Source organism: Neofelis nebulosa, chromosome 12, assembly GCF_028018385.1.
Source record: "Neofelis nebulosa isolate mNeoNeb1 chromosome 12, mNeoNeb1.pri, whole genome shotgun sequence".
Lineage (NCBI taxonomy): Eukaryota > Metazoa > Chordata > Mammalia > Carnivora > Felidae > Neofelis > Neofelis nebulosa.
The window spans coordinates 65,369,202-65,388,264 of record NC_080793.1 but is presented as its reverse complement, the minus strand read 5'-3'; the positions used below and the strand labels follow the sequence as shown (position 1 = coordinate 65,388,264).

Genomic DNA, 19,063 nt, shown 5'->3' with positions numbered 1-19,063 from the left:
ACTCTCTGACAGATATTTTATTTTATTTTATTTTATTTGCATCTTTGATCTTGTGATCTTTCTGGTAGTTTGTCATCTCACATACTACAAAGTCTATATTATCATCATAAGCCCTCTTCAGAAGTAAAGAATGTACATGTAGAAGGTTTTTTCTTATTTTGTTTATGTTGTTGCTGGGTTTTTCTTGCATTTAGGAATTTAAGTGTAAATTTATACCAGCTTAGTGATTTGGAATATCGGTGAATGTTTTTCTAACTTTATAGAAATATACAAACATCAAATGTATTACTGGATTTCTAAAAAGGAGTAATTACTGGATAATAGTTTCCCCAAATTGTTTACTAATAAAGCCTCAGCTTTAAGAAACTGAAGGATGTATTTAGCTCCAATTGATGTAAAAATAATAAATACTGGATTTAAATTTGTAGCAAATTTCACTTCAAAATATCTAAAATATTTTCTTTATTTCTGATGGGCAGGATCCTATCAGATCTTATTTTTAATCTATTAGAACCATTTTCCAGTTGTGAATTCTTTACTTTGTTAATACCTAAAAATTTATTTTTTTCTTAAAACGTGGTTGCAAGTATGTGCTGGACCATGGAAAACAATGAGTTGTATACTTCTTACTTTTGAGACCAGAATCAGCCCCTGCATCTTAGAAGCTGACTGCTCTGTTCTGTTTTTTCCTTATAGATAACTTGATTATGTCATATTCTAAACTTTTATTTTGGAAAGTTATTCAACTTGAAAAAAGAGTGTACCCGACTGTAATATTAAATCCTTTACATTTGTTTATTAAATGTTGTACTTTTAAAAAATACCAAGTGGTATATTAGTACATAAGTTATCTTCCATCCAAATTTCATTCCCTTGCAGTATGATAGATTTGATATTATCTGGACATTTTCTAACGTTTCTGTGACTGCTTCTTTTATAGCCTAGAGACCCTGACTGTCAAGAACACAGAGGTCTGGAGCAGCCTGCAGAGTTGCCAACAGAAGAAGCATGTAATCTCTGCAGTGATTTTAGTGATGATGAATCAGTGGGAAGCTCAAGAATAAAGACTGCTAAAAAGAAAGCCTCTGACTCAAGCAAAACTTCAGGTCCTCCTGGACAGCTTACATTACTCCAGTGTGGTTTCTCTAAATTGTTTGAAACAAAATGTAATACAGTTGAGGAAAGTGATGGAAATATTGCCTCTGATGATGAAAGTCCTGATGAACAGCCCATATGTCTTTCAACAGAAGCCAAAGACGTTAGTTATCAGAAAAGTCGTGACTCTCTTGGTACTTCAAAACATCAGAGGTTAGCTAACGTCCTAAATCCAAATGAAAAATATATCTTTGATAAAAGTCAGAACATTTTAGAACAAAATATTTCTTCTGAGTCTGACGATGGCAACAATTTAAAAAATACAGCTGACCACCATCACATTTTACAGAATGTCACAGAATCAGAAGATAGTGATGTCATCTTTCCCACACAGTATACAACTCAGAGATGCCCCAAGAATGGTGTAAAGTTTAAGCCACTCGTGGATGGATCTGAAGGTTCTGAAACAGAACATCCTGTTGAAATAAGAAATAATGGGGATGATAGAAAGACTGATGTCAAAGGAAATAGCCTAATTTCAAAACAATTAAACCCTGAGAATGTGACCCTGAAATCTATTATGAGAAGAAAAGGCAGTAGTGATATTAGTGACGAGTCTGATGACATTGAAATTTTCTCTGAGTCAAGAGCAAGAAAGCAAAGACCTACTAGTTCTTTGAGGTTTAAGAGAAAAAAGGAAGATAAAAAGGAACTTCACACTTGTCCTAAAACCATGAAGGAAACAAATCAACTGTATGCAGCAGATGGGGATTGTAGCTCTCAGGCTATCGATGATTTTTCATCCTCAGATGATGATTTAACTGTTCGCCACATCAGTTTCTCTAAACAGAGCCATACACGAAAAACTCTAAAAGATAGGGTCGGTTTCTCTTCAAAATTACCTACCCATAAGAAAAATAGCACTTTTATGCCAAAACAATCAATGCAATTTTCAAATGAGAGAGTTGTCAATCAAGAGCAAATGTATGAATCAATGGATAAATTTTTAGGTAACTATAGACATTTTGAAAACTTTATGTTACATATTTGTTTTGTGCAATCAAATAGTTCTGGGAAAGTTTCTTAAATTAGCTTGTAAAACAGCTCTATAATCAAGATGCTACACTGAGGTGCAAATGAGGACATGGGGGGTGGCAGGATAAAGGGAAGACCACCTAGGTCAAGATGGAGAACTTTGTCATCCACCCCAGGACTCCCTCCATGTGCCCCAACTGAATCACCGTCCCCGTCCCCCCACCAGACTTCATTTACTTTTGACCTGTAGGTAACTATAAATTTAGTGCTCCTCTTCAGTCCTGTCAGTGTCTCTCCTGTCAATTTCGTCAGAAGCTTATTTTCTAGTAGCTCCCTCAGGAAGTGCTCATGAGAATAATATTCCCTGAGATTCCTGTTGATAACTATTTATGCCCTTTTATACTTAAAAGTCATTTTTGCCAGATATGAAATCGTTGACTCACACTTTCTTTTTCTGAAGTATTTTAACATGAGGCTTCATTTTCTTTTGCCGTGAAGTTTCCTATCACGTCATTTTTCTTCCCCCTTGATACCCAAAGAATTTTTTTCTTTTCATTCTTGCCTAGTAAATTTACCAGATTGTGTTTGAATGTTTATCTTTGTTCAAGTTGCTATAACAAACTACTACAGGCTGGGGGGCTTAAGCATTTATTTCTCATAGTTCTGGAGGCTGGAAGCCCAAGATCTGGATGCCAGCATGGTCAGGTTCTTGGTGAGGGCCCTCATCCTGGTCTAAAGAAGGCTGCTGTGTCCTCACCTAGTGGAGACAGAACTCACCTCTCTTATGTCTCTATTTGCAAGGGCACTGGTCCCATTCATCAGGGCTCCACCTTCATGACCTAATTATCTCCTAAAGACATTCAGACCCTGGCACTGTTGGTTATTCTTAGGTCAAGATTGTCATAATGTAGTTTCAACTCGGGTTTTATATCAGGAAAGCTTTCTTGTACTAGTATTTTTACTTACTTTTTCTATTCCTTTGCTTTGGCCTTTTGCTTCAGAGACGCCTGGTATTCAAATATTCAACTTTCTTTACCTGTTTTCAGTATTTGTCACATTATCTCAAGCCCTTTTTCTTTTCTTTTTTTTGTTTCTTTCTGCTTTTTAAAAATACCCTTCCATTCTCTGAAAGCAGTAGTTGTGTTAATTCCCTCTGTGTTCCTTCTAGTTGTCTTCATTTCTGAATTTTTTTTAACTTCTAAATTTTTCCTGAGTCCTGTCACCCATTTCTGAGTTATTCTAATTATGACTTAATGTTGTTGTTGGTTCCTGTGTCTTACCATTTTCTTAATGTCTATTACCTGTTTTGAAATTACAATTTTAATCTGCTTTGTGAGCACGTTTCTGGCATGTTTTCATTCTGCTGCTTATTCTTTTTTCTCTTGTAATAATTTTTATGATATTTGACCCTCTTGCTCATTTTCATAGACATTATTTTCCCTGAGTTTTTTAAGTGAGGCAGAATTTAGGAAATCTTTTCCAATTTCACAAAGATCCATAACTGGTTTTTTGTGCAGTGCTCAAAACCGTGGTGGGATTTCCTGCCTCTATCCCTGCCCACTGCTCCACTCTAGGCCTTCTCTTTCCCCCCTTCCTGATCTTCCTACCCTGCACATTTTGACTCCCTCCCTGCAGTTTTCTTCATTGTGTGGGCTTGACCTGGGAGCCCTGGTGGGTCAGTTTGGGGGTTCCTCAGAGCAAGTTTGCTTCATTCTCTCAGGCCTTCTTTTCATAAGCCCCCTGTACCCACTCAGCTTTAAAGAATGGAAAACCCAGATTCAGCTACTCACAGTAAGTGTCTCACTGTGCTTTCCGGGGAACACCTGCTGGGTGTTCTAGGCTCTCCTATTTTCAAATTCATCTCATGCCACCCTGTTGCTTCCTTCACACACACCCTGATGCTGTGCACGGTGTACTATTGGTGGATTGTCCCCATCTATTTGTATTTTAGGGCAAACTATGGGGGGTTATCTTGTCATCTTAGTTCGTTGTATGTGTTGTGCATGGCCTCTTGTTTTGCTGACTCATTGCTGTCCATTCTATGTAGGGATTCGGGGAGATTGAAAAACTGTGTCCCCTGCCACCACCATCTGCTGAGAACCTGTTTAGTCATTTTAAGAGTTAACGCTGCTCGGGGCGCCTGGGTGGCGCAGTCGGTTAAGCGTCCGACTTCAGCCAGGTCACGATCTCGCGGTCCGTGAGTTCGAGCCCCGCGTCAGGCTCTGGGCTGATGGCTCGGAGCCTGGAGCCTGTTTCCCATTCTGCGTCTCCCTCTCTCTCTGCGCCTCCCCCGTTCATGCTCTGTCTCTCTCTGTCCCAAAAATAAATAAAAAACGTTGAAAAAAAAATTTAAAAAAAAAAAAAAAACGAAAAAAAAAAAAAAGAGTTAACGCTGCTTTTAAAAGTATCTGACTCATTCCCAAAAACACTATGTGAAAGAAGCTGATATATAAGCAAGGATAGTTTGATGTAAAAACTTTAATCACAAGTATTTGACTTATTTACAAAGCAAGCTTTCTTTTGTGGTTATTCAAAAGTTCGATTTGATATATTTTTTGGTACCCTTGTAGCTAAGTACTGGACTGTCCTTTGGTGTGTGTGCTACAGTTAGATTTAGGTTTGAGGAATTATTGCAGAAACCGTTCTGTAAAAGATCAACTGAGTTTTGTTTTTGTTTTTTACTGTGTAAAAGATGTCAGTAGTGTGGAACTAATGCTATTTTGAATAATGCATAAAACATGTCATCAAAATTAAAAAATCGGAGTAAATGTTCTACCAGAAGAATCCTTGAATCCTTCTGGAGGTTTTAAATTGTTGCCATACACGCTACCTGATGTTTTGAAATTTAGGGAGAATTTTATCTTAGTTGCCCTTTTAGCTACCTTATTTAACAACATCTTGTTTTCTTGTGATTGCCAATTTGGGTTGAGAGAGGTTCAAGACTGAAACAGCACAAGTGTTGAAGGTCAAAACTGAGGTTCATTGCCAGGGATGTTTGTAGGAGCCTTTACAGACCTCAGTTCTAGCCTTCCTTTTTAGGACCACAATTTAAAAGTAAGTTATAGGTACCTAGAAGCAAAGCAATAAAAACTGTAGCCATTTTTTAAACTTCTTTCAGATAAAAGCTGTCAGTTAATTTTTTTCATTCCCTAAAAAGCTCCCAATCTTGACATTCTCTGGGCATATGTACAAAAAAGACAGAATACAAGGAGTAAAACTGAACAAAGCCAACCAAATGAAACTCCCTGGTCACAAACCTCACTCTTCCACTCCATTGCTAGATAGATGAGGCTAGACTGCTGTTTAAATTAGTAAAAGAATTTTTAAATCAACAGAAACAACAAATCCATAGAGATGACCCTTCACCATGACTTTTCTCTTCACCAAAACCCCTTACTTCAGCTTTAAATCAAAAGATTTTTACCTAATCTCAGAAGTTCTCATATAGATGAGAATGAAAAGTCATTTCTAAGATAACCTAGACCAATATATTAGGACTCTTTCTCTTTTCAATTTTTTTTTAAAGAATATTGTGATGTTAACATACTGATTCAGCGTTTTTCTTGAGGATAAAAAATAAAGCATAACCTCTTTTTAGTGGTATTGCTGATAATTTTTAAAATATATGCGCAACCATATTGCTTCACAACGAGACATCACTTAATAAACATCAATTACCTCCTAGATGGCGTTCGGGAAGTGGCTTATATTCACTCAAACCAGAATGTGATTGGATCAAGCAAAGCTGAAAATCACATGAGCCGATGGGCAGCACGTGATGTCTTTGAATTGAAGCAGTTTTCCCAGCTTCCTGCTAACATAGCCGTTTGCACTTCTAAGGTAAGAGAACATAGGGTACAGACATCTTTAGTATTTAATCTCATCTTCATAGAAGTTACTTCATAGGATCTTCTCTAAATACTCCCTCGAAAGTAGCTACTTAGACTATAAGTGACATACCAATAAGTATGAAAAACAGAACACCATTTGGAGCACTGTAGTCACTAAATTATGTTTTATATTAAAAGGCAAATCTAGGGGTGCCTGGATGGCTCATTTGGTCAAACATCCAACTTTGGCTCAGGTCATGATCTTGCAGTTCGTGGGTTCAAGTCCCATGCTGAGTTCTGTGCTGACAGCTCAGAGCGTGGAGCCTCCGTTGGATTCTGTGTCTTCCTCTCTCTCTGCCCCTCCCCTGCTTGCACTCTGTCTCAAAATAAATAAACATTTAAAAAAATGTTTTTAAATAAATAATAAAAGGCAAATCTATATCTAAATGCCTAATAATGTTGAATTATCCCCCCAATAAAAGATTGCTAAAAACAGAAATCTGAGGGGATCATGCAGTTAAATCAGAACCAAAACCACTTCTGCTCATACAGAAAAGGAGAAGTGTATAATTAGATGCCCTTCAAAGTGTTTCACCCTACATAAAGACACACATGGAAGAACTAGCTGCATACAGAATTTATATTTTTAGCAAAAGGATTCATATAATGTTAAAAGTAATAAATTCTTTCTATATGATTTTCTCATTTAAAATTGCTGTTATATAAAAATAAGTCTTTACATAAATGTATTTCATTTACACATAGTCACTTTCATCAAATGTCTGAAAAATATTTTTTTCTCTTTGGCTTGCTGTTCTTTATTTCTAAGCTGAGTATCTGAGGATTAGTTTTTCTACCACTTTACCTGTAGGAGTTAAAAGTGGGTACGTATATAACAAGGATACATACTTTGTTTCTAGTTAGTTCTACTTTGAAGAATGAAGGGGTAGGGGGGAATGCCTCTGAACTGTCAAGCTGTCTTTATTTATTTGTTCCTCCTCTGGTTCCACAAAGAATTTGGATTGTCTTAACAATAAAATCAGAATACAAAATGAAATTCAGAACCAAGGAAAATACAAATTAAACTGGAAGTTCAGGACTAAAAGAAAGTTAGAATGCAGATATATAAGACATAGTGTTCTTACCTAGATATATATATATTTTTTAATGACAAATTTGATCGAGTTTCTTGGCAGACAAAACAAAGGAAGTAAACCATTTAGTGTTTTCTCAACTACTGCATTTGGAAATGTGTGTGGGCACTTTGGGTGGTCACAGTGACTGAGTGCCCGACTGGCATTAATATCTGAAGGCCAGGGATACTAAATGGCTGTTGTGGGTGGGGGAGTGGGAAGGGCCATCCCACATGCCAAGAATTGTTCTGCTCAAAATGCCATAACACCCTGCTGAGAAACACTGAGCTAAATGGTTGTCCTTAAGAAAAAGGGGGAAAAAAAAAAAAAAGCTAGCTCTTCTAGGGAGGAGGAAAACTCTCTTCCAAGCACTTAATTTGAGGAAATTTGTCACCTGGAATTTTAAATGAGGACATTGAATGATCTAGTGAACAGCCAGTTGTCTTATAATATGCTTGGAGTAAATGTAAATAACAGATTTTGGAAGACCGTGCTTTTAGCATTTTTTATTGTAATCCAGAGGGACAATGCAATGCATGAAGGTATAGTTTCATGACCCAAGTATGCTGCTTTTTTTTATTCTCATTTCATCTAGATACCATTTCTCAACCAACACTGTAGAGAACATTTCTCTACTTTGCCTATCTTGTAGGAACTATCTGAAAAAACTAATCAGCAATATGCTGTGTCTGCCAGAAATTGGCTGTATTAGAGCCAGCAGAATTTCTTAAATAGACAACTGATTTTTTATTAGGGCTTTTTTTTTTTTTCAACCATACCTTTTTTTTCTTTAAATCATGCCCTTATCCAAACAAATTTTAATGTGAAAATGTCACATAATTTGGCAAACCCCTATAGTAGATGTCAATGAAATAATTTAATTGGCTATTGGTTGTTAGTTTATTTACATGTTTCTCAGAGAAGAAATTTGCAGCCTCATATGATTCTTCCCACAATGGACCTGAGAAGCAATCCCCTACATATAAAAGCAATAAAATATCCCTTTGGAAACTTCTTCAGGAAAGTTATAAAAATGAAAATGCTAGAAATATGCTTTGCCCTTAATACCAGTAGTTCTGAATCTTTTTTAGCCCCCAAATTCTTGAGGGCGACAGCACAATCTCATCAGGAACTTTGTCTCTTCACAGTGATTTTCAGAGTGAGGCACATTTCTTACTGAGAAACAAGTTGTAATATTCATCCTCTAGGATTTCTAATATGCCCTTTGAGGCTGTATGTCTCCCCATCACACACAGACCAACTTAGTAAACCTGAAGAAGGGAGTATAAAGAAATGTGTTGTTTAGTGACTAAATCATAGTGGGTGTAAAATATTCAGGGAAGTTTTAAAGCCACTAAGCAGGATGTCCAATCCCATGCCACCAATGCTAGCAGGCCAAGAACAGTCTGTACAAACACACTGATTACAGTGGCCAGCTTCTTTAAGTCAATACTTGATACAGCAAAATTCCAACAGAATAAGATTGAGTCCCTCAGATTTTACCTCTACTGTTTAATACATCAGGTTAATAATATGGCTGTACTTTCTTGAAAGTTGTAATGTATTACCTATATGCAAAAATCACCTGGGGACAGTATATAAACTTAGCATTCAAAAAGAAAAATCTTACTTATTATAAGAAAATCAGAGTTTTCAAAATAGATAGTGCTCATACATATTTATGATGTTCTTAGTTTTTCACCAACCTCAAAAACTAAACCTACTGTATTTTTTACATAAAACTACAACCCCTGAGATATATCTCATACTTTCCTCATTTAGTTTAATTTGTAATAAAGATCTCACATAATGAGTTTCCTTTTCAGTTTGTTGAACTCTGTACTCTTCTGGGGGCAGGAGGAATTTTGATAGCTACAATTAGTCTATGGCATGCAGTCTACTCAGAATGTCAGAGTTTAAATTCTAGCTCTCTCGCATACTTCCTGTGTGACCATGAGAAAGGGACTTACTTTCTCTGTGCTTCACTTTCTTTGTGTTTAAAATACAAATAATTATACTTATTACCTCAAAAAGTTGCAAAGACTGAGGTAAAAATGCTCTGAACAGTACCTGACACAAAGTAAGCACTCAATGAATAATAAGTATTGTTATTATTACCACTGGATAAGACTAATGTCAGGTCTCTAATTCTCCTGGAAGGTGGGGCTTAATGAGGAAAAATAATCCATAAATAGTTGTATGCAGCCATATTTAATTATAAATTTTAAAAATGGGTGATATTAGCAGATCTGGGGCTTTGGACTCCCTTTAAAAGGAAAACAAGGGCACCTGGGTGGCTCAGTTGGGTAAGCATCTGACTTTGATTCAGGTCATGATCTCACAGCTCATGAGTTTGAGCCCTGCATTGGGCTCTGTGCTGACAGCTCAGAGCCTGAGCCTGCTTTGGACTCTGTGTCTCCCTCTCTCTCTGCCCTTCTCCCTCCCTCCCTCTCCGCCTTCTCTCTCTCTCTCTCTGTCTCAAAAATAAATAAGCATTAAAAAAGTTTTTTAAATAAAAAAAAGAAAAACAAGAATATTCCTGGTAGAATATCTTTCATAATTTTGTATGTGACTACTGAGTTTTTGCTTATGAAAATAGAAAGCCACTCATTACTTTATATTAGTTTATTTTAGATATTCTGTGTTAGAATTGAAAATAATAGTAACTTTTCTATTTAAAGCTGATAGAATGGGGCGCCTGGGTGGCGCAGTCGGTTAAGCGTCCGACTTCAACCAGGTCACGATCTCGCGGTCCGTGAGTTCGAGCCCCGCGTCAGGCTCTGGGCTGATGGCTCGGAGCCTGGAGCCTGTTTCCGATTCTGTGTCTCCCTCTCTCTCTGCCCCTCCCCCGTTCATGCTCTGTCTCTCTCTGTCCCAAAAATAAATAAAAAAAAAAAAAAAAAAAAAAACGTTGATAAAGCTGATAGATTATTTTCTGTTTTGATTCTTCAATTGAAGTGACTGCTTTTAATTCAAGATATTGCCATAGCTGCTGACAGACATTCAAATGAGTAAGACATCACTCTGCCATCAGACTAATCCTTTTGCATTAATCTCTGTACATAATATTCTTGGTTCTCCTCATTATAAGTCTTCTGGAAACTAAAGACTACCTCAGTAATGTCAGGGAAATGGAACAATGATAGTATCATTTTTCTCTTTACTAAAACTACTTATAAAGATGGTTAAATTAAGGATTTCTGAAGATACTTTTAAAAAAATACATTATTTTACATATATGAGATATTGACAACATTTCAAAGCCATCTCAGAATTTTTACCAAAAAAAAATGTTCACATTCACTGATTTCATCGTATCTGGTCAAAATTACTTCAGCGCCTTTAATGAGTAAGTCAGTGAAACATACCATCATCTTCGATTAGAGATTTGGGTGTCACTCCCTGAGAGGTTTTGCAGCTTGTAGTGTGTGGTGGGTGGCAACAGTGAATTTGCAGTTTTGAAAAAAAATTAAAAATGGTTAAGGAAGGAAAAGAGAATAAGGTAAAGGGAAACAAAGCAAGGTAAAAGTAATAGTGTCAGAAATTATCTGCAAACCTCTTGCTTCTAAAGTCTCCAGAAATCCCCAGACCTCCCACCTACAGTACAGTATCTTTCATCTTAGAGCTCACATCCAGAACCTTTATTACTGAGAATTCTTCTGAGTGCTTCTTGTCTGTCACCAAAGTTTTATTAGAGACCTTTGTTTGTGTTTGAAAAGACTGTGTGTGTGTGTGTGTGTGTGTGTGTGTGTGTGTGCGCACACACACACGTGTGTGGTCTGTGTGTGTCTGTGTGTGTGTCTGCAGCCAGAGGCAGATATGTTGTCTCGTTTCCTAAGAAAAAGAAAACAAATCCTATTTCTTTGTATGAAGGTAATACGTGATTAGCAAGTGGTCACAATATGCAGATGTTTCACTTTCCAAGGAATACTGTAGTTGAATCCAAGTAAGGGCTTTTAACTAAATTGCAAAGAAATACACTAAATGGAAAAGTTACAAAAGAGAAGTAGTGTATACCACAATCCTTGATAAACTCCTGTGGTCTTCAGAGTTTCTCAGTCCTTTTGATATAATTATTGATAGCCAAAATGACAAGAGCTCTGAACCTGCTTTTCAAATTCAACCATATATTAAGAAGAGGCCTAAAATACACAGCCTTTTCCATGTTGCCTTCGCTTTCGTATAGTTTATACTTTTATAAATTAATTTCTATTTATGTAACATATTTTATAGATGTCTTGAATGAAAACCTGTCTCTCCTATAATAAATTTCTGATCATACCTTTGTTATTGAGTAATGCAAACTATGTAAGATAAGAACTCGTTTTGCCTTAAATTGTACTTAGATATTTTAGAACCATGTCTGAAGACAGCTTATTTTAAAAGATGAGATGTCTGGTAACAAGAGGGAAAACCTGTATGATTTAGGTCTAACCTCAGACCAGAAAGAAACGCTTTAAGCATTTGAAAGAACTGATAATACCTTTATTAGAGCTAATTTGTTCCCTTAATATATGGAAGTATGTCACAGAATTTAGCTATACCTGTTTGTGATGTGCTGCCTCATTTTTTCAGTCAACTGCATGTTTTCAACTTAAGTATACTTAAAGTTTTCTGAAAAGAAATGTACAAAGACAGCATTCAATTAAGGATTAATCACTATGGCAACTGAGACCTGGTGACTGAGAGGGGGAGGATGTATTCTCACTCAGTTTCCTGCCAGCTGTCATGGTCAACCTCTGCTGCCTGAATCCAAGCCAAAATATAGACTGTGACCAACTCTAAGAAACTATATCTGTATTTTTATAAATTGGTACAAGTATCAGACTATAAAAGAAGACTTAATCCCCTGAATTGGATGACAGACACTTGGCACTCTTGCCAGTGTTTGACAGAGAAATAACGGGTCGCTTTGTAGTAAAACCTGGATTAATAGTAAACCCTTCTTTATGTTATTGCAGTGTGGTGTAAACGAGAGGCCTGCGCATGCTGTCGGCCCAGGCCGGAGGTGGGGAGCGTGGGGAAGGGTGCCTTTTATAACCCGTGCAGGTTTAAGCACTGTTCAGAATACTGTAAATACAAAATGTCGTGTTAGTAAGAACTCCTCTTTCTTGTATTTGTATTAGGTTGGCATTTTGTAGATTACTTAAAGAAAGGCTCTCTATGAGCTATGGTGGATTTGATTGCAGTATGTTTATACAGCTTTTGGAGTCAGCAAGGAGGGATGGACTGTTTACAATGAAGCAGACTTTAGGGAGATATAGCATTCCATTATCCTATTTTTCAGGATACTGAATGGCATGATGGTTTAAAGTAATCGTTCACAAATGACTGGTTTATGAAGTAGTTGAGTAAGGAAGGTTTATGGTTTCAGCATGTAACGGAATTAACTCTTACTGGGTGGGATTTTTCATGGTTTCATCATTTTTCTTTCTGAAGCTAGATGTTAATTTTATGGTATTTATATTAGAAAGTTATTCCTTCACGTAATCTTAGGAGAGATCAAGAGTGTTTAAATTTTGTGTGTATATGTATGAAATTATGTAACTAGTGTTGGCATGAGAAGTTTGATTCTTTGGAACTAGGATTGATTCAGAAAGATAGTGTATCATTTGTGAAGAACACCTGTTACCTAGTCAGAGCAAGGAGAATCTGCTGTTACCTTTAAACATGCACACCTACTTCCCTCCTAGCTGATGGCTACAAGTAGATGTGGTGTTCTTCCTCACAGTGGTATTACCAGGATTAACAGAGAAACGGGACTACTGACCTGATGTGTACAAAACACATTCAGCTCCTTGTGATAAAGGCATTAAAACTACTCAAAATATAAATTTTTATTTTTTGTAATTATTATTATTGCTGATCAGTAAGGGTGATGAGTGAAACTCCCTCTCTTATTCTCTACAATGACCCAATACAATTTCTGTTGCTGATAGTACCAATAATAGCATATGTTAGAATACCATAAAAGATATCTAGCATTCTCTAATTTTATAGACGAAGGACCTACCTTGAGCTAGGACTCATTTTTCATGAAGAATTCTATAGAAAAAAATTATATTTGAAAAGAATTATTAACTAATTTCACAATGAACTGAACTGAGAAAAAATAATCTTTGCCTATCAGGAAATAGTTGTATTCTAACTCTCCCAGCTGGCCATTGTTCCAATTGCACAGTAGATAGATGTCGCTTCTTGGAACAATTTCTCTGTTTAAATAGCTGGAAGATTAATTCTAAATAGTTAAAAAATACTATTTCTTCAAATAATGCCTTCTCATTAACAATATAAAAGCTTAGAGATATAAGACCTCATTGAACTCTGATTGACTTTACCTCATGACTTAAAGAAATTTAAGCACTTAATAGCCCTTTTCAACGTATATTTTATCCTTCTATGAAAACCAGTTAGCAATTGGAATGGCCACTTAATGGAAATACCTATTGCCTTTTCATCTGAGAATCTTGTTTCTAAACATATGAATTCTGAATTTTTATAGGATGAATGAGGCAAAATTATAAGACTAGCAAAACATAGTATTTCAGAATTTGGAGGATTCTTGGAGACTATTTAATGCAAAAGTATCATTTTACTGATTTTTAAAAATGAGAGGGTAAGTGACTTCCCTCAGGCTCAATAGTGTCAGTCAATTTAAATCCCTAGTCTTTCAATCCATCTATCTTCTCTTGTGCCTTTTCCTCAGTTTCTTTGGCTTCTATTTTGTTCTGGTGGTTTTACTTTTTTTTTTTCCTCCATTTTACTTTTCAAATATGACAAATCAGTCTGATTTTTCAAAATAACTTGCTTGTGAAGAATCACCCTCACTTTAGCAGTTAAACAAAAAAATTTAAGTGGACTGAATGTATCCTTCACTTTAAAAAATATTTTGTTAGATAGTTAAAGCTCTGTCTGGACTCAAGAAATAACAGTCACACTGTTGGCACTATCTACTGTGCCAAAGATGTTTTGGCAAAGACATTATTTTTTTGCTTTTTTCTCTTATGCTTTTTCTCCACCAGGAATAACCTTGAGCCTTAATTTTTTCATCCCCCCAAATCTCCATATCTCTTTACCTTTCAGAACCTACCTCAGATCCTGTTGTCTCTTCCACAAAGCCTGACCCAGCTCCTCCCTAAGTTGGAACTAAGATGTCCTTCTTACACTCTTTCTGCTTCACCCAATAGTACTTTCTATGGCCTGTTATTCTAAAATATGACTTCCAAATTTGTTTTATAAGTACACATCTTCTTCTTCTTTTCTAATGAAACTCTAGACTTCTAAATAGCAGGATATATCCCTGACTCATTTTTGATAACCACAGAGATTTAAAATAGTGTCTTATATATATATATACATATATATATACATGCATATATATATATATATATATATACATACATATATACATGCATGTATATACATACATATATATGCATGTATATATGTATGTATATACATATATATACATATATATATATATATATAATTGATACCTTATGAATAAATTTATGTTTTCAGTTGCAGTAAGGTTACAGTGAACCCATCACTATGTTTTGAGAATTTTAAGTGGTTTACACTATTCCATGAACAACTTTCCTGGTTTTCCTAGAAATCCTCTGCAGATGACTTAAACGTTGTCAGAGCTACCACTGGACATATTAATTGAGCCAGGGAAAATAGTCCCTCCTTATTGAATGAGAAGTATTCTCAGGTTGCCTGGCACCCATGCTTTTCAATAAATTTACTTGGTCTACACCTCTATATCCATATCATCTACTGTCTGATCCTCCACTCCAGGTGGACCCATTCAAGTTCCTCAGTCTTCAGAGATCACTCTGTTCCAAGTTCCCTTCACACCCATACTCTGCACCAGTCATCATTGTAGACACGGTGGACACCATATTAGTGTTACTTACCTCAAATGTGTTTGTTCTCTCCTTGGGTAGGTTACAGGCTGCTTAAGGATTAGGACCATTGTGTACACTTTCATAAACACCACAGCCTAGCAACAGGCAGCACAGAGTGGGAGTGCAGAAAATGATGGTCACTTGAATTCCTGCATGAAAGTATTACATAAGGCACAGCCATCTTCACCATGAAGTCAAGGCTTCTCAAGTCTTAGCTCCACAAGTTAACGTTAAATAGAGTACACTGGCAGATCATGTAAAGATCTTAGTCATTTTAGAGCAGCATAAATGCTGGTATTCTTCATTTGCACTCCATATGTGCCATTTGTTGGCTGCAGTGTTGGTATAGGAAACCCACTCAAGAAGGGAGAACATGGGTAACAGTGCCAGAAAAGATATCCCTACCCATTTATGACTTTGTGAGCTTTCCTCATCTAGCAGTAATACATCTAAACAATCACTTAGGACCTCAAGTTTCTGCCTTCCAAAGTTATGTGAAATGTCTCATCATGCTTCTTTTCCATGGCACATAAGGCCGATCTCAATTTGGCCCTAGCCTGCTTTTTCATTTTCATTCTGAGACACTCATTCAAAATTATTGATACTCTGTACCAGGCACTGTGCTAGACACTGGGGATGTAAAGATGAACAAACTCTTCTGGTCAGCTTTCAGACTGTGAACCAGTCTACGGGCACACCGTGGACTTTTACCCTGCCATGCCTTTGCTCCTGTGCTGCTTTTGCTTAAAATTCCATTTCACCTGTGTCTGCTTATTGAACTCCTCCCCCTTGTATCATCAAAGACAGCTGTCCCCTAAGGCCTCTCCAAAGCAGTGTAAATGTCTTCCTCATCTTCATTTTTACGTGTGTGTATCTGCTATAGTACTTACCATTGTGTTATGTGATACTGTATATATGTCTACAGGATACTTTCAGCTGCAAGGAATAGGATAACCATCTACAATTAGCCTATACAAACAGGCACGTGAAAAGATGCTCAACATCACTAATCATCAGGGAAATGCAAATAAAAAATACAATGAGATATCACCTCACACCTGTCAGAATGGCTAAAATCAGAAACACAAGAAACAACAAGTGTTGGTGAGGACATGGAGAAAAAGGAACCCTCGTGCACTGTTGATGGGAATGCAAACTGGTACAGTCACTACAGAAAACAGTAGGGAGGTTCCTCAAAAAATTTGAAAAAATAGATCCAGTAATTCCACTACTGGGTATTTGTCCCCCCCCAAAAATGAAAACACTAGTTCAAAAAGATAGATGCACCCTTATGTTTATTGTAGCATTATTTACAGTGGCAGAGATAGGGAAGCAACACAAGTGTCTATCAATAGATGAATGGATAAAGAAGATGTGGTGTATGCACACAATGGAATTTTACTCAGCCACAAAAAAGAATGAGATCTTGCCATTTGCAACAACATGAATGGACCTAGCGGACACTATGCCAAGTAAAATAAGTCAGAGAAAGACAAACACCATATGACTTCACTTACATGTGGAATCTAAAAAACAAAACAAACGAATAAATAAACAAAAAGCAGAAACAGACCCATAAATACAGAGAACAAACTGATAGTTGCCAGAGGAGAGAGGGTGGGGGGATGGGCAAAATGGGTGAAGGGAAGTGGGAGATACAGGCTTCCAGTTCTGGAATGAACAGTCCCAGGGCTGAAAGGTACAGCATAGGGAATACAGTCAATGGTATTATAATAGTGGTGACAGATGGTAGCTACACTTGTGGTGAGCCTAGTACAATGTATAGACATATCAAATCACTATGAAACTAATGTAACATTGTATGTCAGTTATATTTCAATAAAGATAATTGATTAATTAATAAAAGTGACCTATACAGTGGGCCATTAACTAGTTCACATAATGGCAAGCCTGTTGAGGGGTATTTCTAGGTTTAGTGCTATAGCCCAATGACATCATAAGGATTCAGGCTTTCTCATTTTCTGCGTCATTGGCCTTGGTAAGTCAACATTTAGTGCCTGGGCCTTTTGACTCATGTTGCAGGATGACCACTGCATCTCAAGAACTCATTCTCTTATACAAATGCATCATCCAAAGACAGAAAGGTATGGTTCTCTCATACATGTCTCCTTTTGTTGAGGAGAACAATCTTTGTTGCAAAACATGACTAGCTTGCCTAATCTCCATTTATTCCCCACCCCCCAGCCCCCCCACCCCGAGAACTGAGAGAGCAATCCACCATCCCGGAGCACATCTCTAAGAGAACTCCAATTTTGTTCAGACAACAAAGAAAGTAACAGTGGCTGTTGATAGGCCATCAACAATGTCTGATATTATATTCCTGGTTAGACTGTGAAACTCATTTGTGTTAGGAATGGAAGCTTATTCTTTTATTCCCTGGAGCTAGAACAGTACCTGGTACATAGATATTCAATCAGAGCTTACTGATTTTAATTGAATTTCTAGTAGCTATTAACTACAGCCTTTTCAAAGAGAGTCTACAAATAAAAAATGTGAGGAATTACTCTAATTTTTAATATGAACATGAATTCTTGTGCAGTGCCGTGGCTTTAGGCAGGATAAATATGTTTGAACTGTGGTCCCTTATCTAACATTGGAATTTGTGATATTTTTGCAATTTTCCTGATGAGGATAATATCCCCTTTAACATGACCAGAGTCAGCTCTCACCGCTTTTATGTTAAGATTGTTGGTAAGCTGATGTTTTATTTTAAAGGTACTCTTGAGGCGCCTGGGTGGCTCAGTCGGTTGAGCGTCCAACTTCAGCCCAGGTCATAATCTCATGGTCTGTGAGTTCGAGCCCCGCGTCGGGCTGTGTGCTGACAGCTCAGAGCCTGGAGCCTGCTTTGGATTCTGTGTCTCCCTCTCTGCCCCTCCCCTGCTCATGCTCTGCCTCTCTCTCTCTCTGTGTCAAAAACAAATAAAACTTAAAAAATTAAAAAAAAAAAATTTAAATAAAAAAAAGGGACTCTCATCTCGTAGCCAAGTTACTATCAGAATCAACTTTCAATTAATCTGTAAACAATTTTCATGACTGTAGCAGCAACTGCTTAAAAAATGCAATTGGAAAGCCATAACCTGCTTTTTATTCAGCATATAAGGCTATCCTCTTACTGTTGCCAGGTGAAGTAATGAATACCTTAAGAGGAAGAACTTTTTGCTTTTGGTAAATTGTCTTCCAAAAATTTTTCTTACTTGCGTTATGTTTTTTCATCCAACATTCATTTATAGAAAGGCTGTCGGCTAAATGACTCAGGACTCAATATGAAAAAATATATATATGGTTGCTCTCTGTGTTAGAGGCATGTATAGCTCCAGTTACATAGGTAAGGTCTAAGCAATCAAAATAGTTTCCAATAGAATAGGGGCCCTACCTATTCAAAGAGAGCCCCCTGGTCTTGTATTCCTTTGGCGGGTGAAATTAGGATTTTTTGGCCTACATGCAACATTGTTGCTGCTTGGCTTGGTATGTTGTATGTGATTATATAACATTTTAAATAAAGGTAGATTCCATTTATATAATAAAGCTATCAAATGAGAAATTGAAATAACAATGCAAGAAAAAAAAAGTACAAGGAAAATCTCATGAATCTGGACCTTCAAGCATGGGTAGAACTATGTTGGGCAGAAGGCAAGGCTGAGGAAATTTGGCTCCAGAAATGGATATCCATGATGTGTTTGGCAGTAGTGAGAAGATTAGCCTAACCAAGCCAGCATCTATTGGACATCAGGAAGAGTAAGACTGCATTGAGGGAACACATCATGAAAGGCCTTGTATGTAGAGAAATAATCAAAAGATGTTAAACTGACCTGAACAGACTGAAATGTTAGAGTTTATACTCCGACAAGTAACTTTCAACATGTGCATAATATCTAACCATTCCCTCGTGAAGAAGGCTAAGAGCCAGGCCTGGAGCTGGTAATCATTATTCTAGACAGAAAGACCCTTCTGTTTTCACTCAAGAAGGGGGGAAGCCTTTTCCTGTGTGTAGGCATAAAGCTGGGTAAAACCAAAATCCACTCTCGATCATCCTGGTCAG

At 36.9% G+C, this 19,063-nt stretch overlaps 1 protein-coding gene across 6 annotated transcripts in view; it reads left to right on the top strand.

The window, feature by feature from the left end:
* The window catches only part of ERCC6L2 (ERCC excision repair 6 like 2), a 143,632-nt gene that overhangs the window by 101,489 nt on the left and 23,080 nt on the right, over window positions 1-19,063 (top strand). For 5 of the 6 annotated variants that reach the window (XM_058695491.1, XM_058695487.1, XM_058695486.1 and 2 more), the window contains 2 exons: window positions 941-2,105; window positions 5,816-5,970. In XM_058695491.1, coding sequence (XP_058551474.1) covers window positions 941-2,105; window positions 5,816-5,970 — 1,320 coding nt within the window. Of the gene's footprint in view, window positions 1-940; window positions 2,106-5,815; window positions 5,971-12,786; window positions 12,883-19,063 lie in introns of those variants that run through there. The other variant, XM_058695492.1, reaches the window with a different exon arrangement.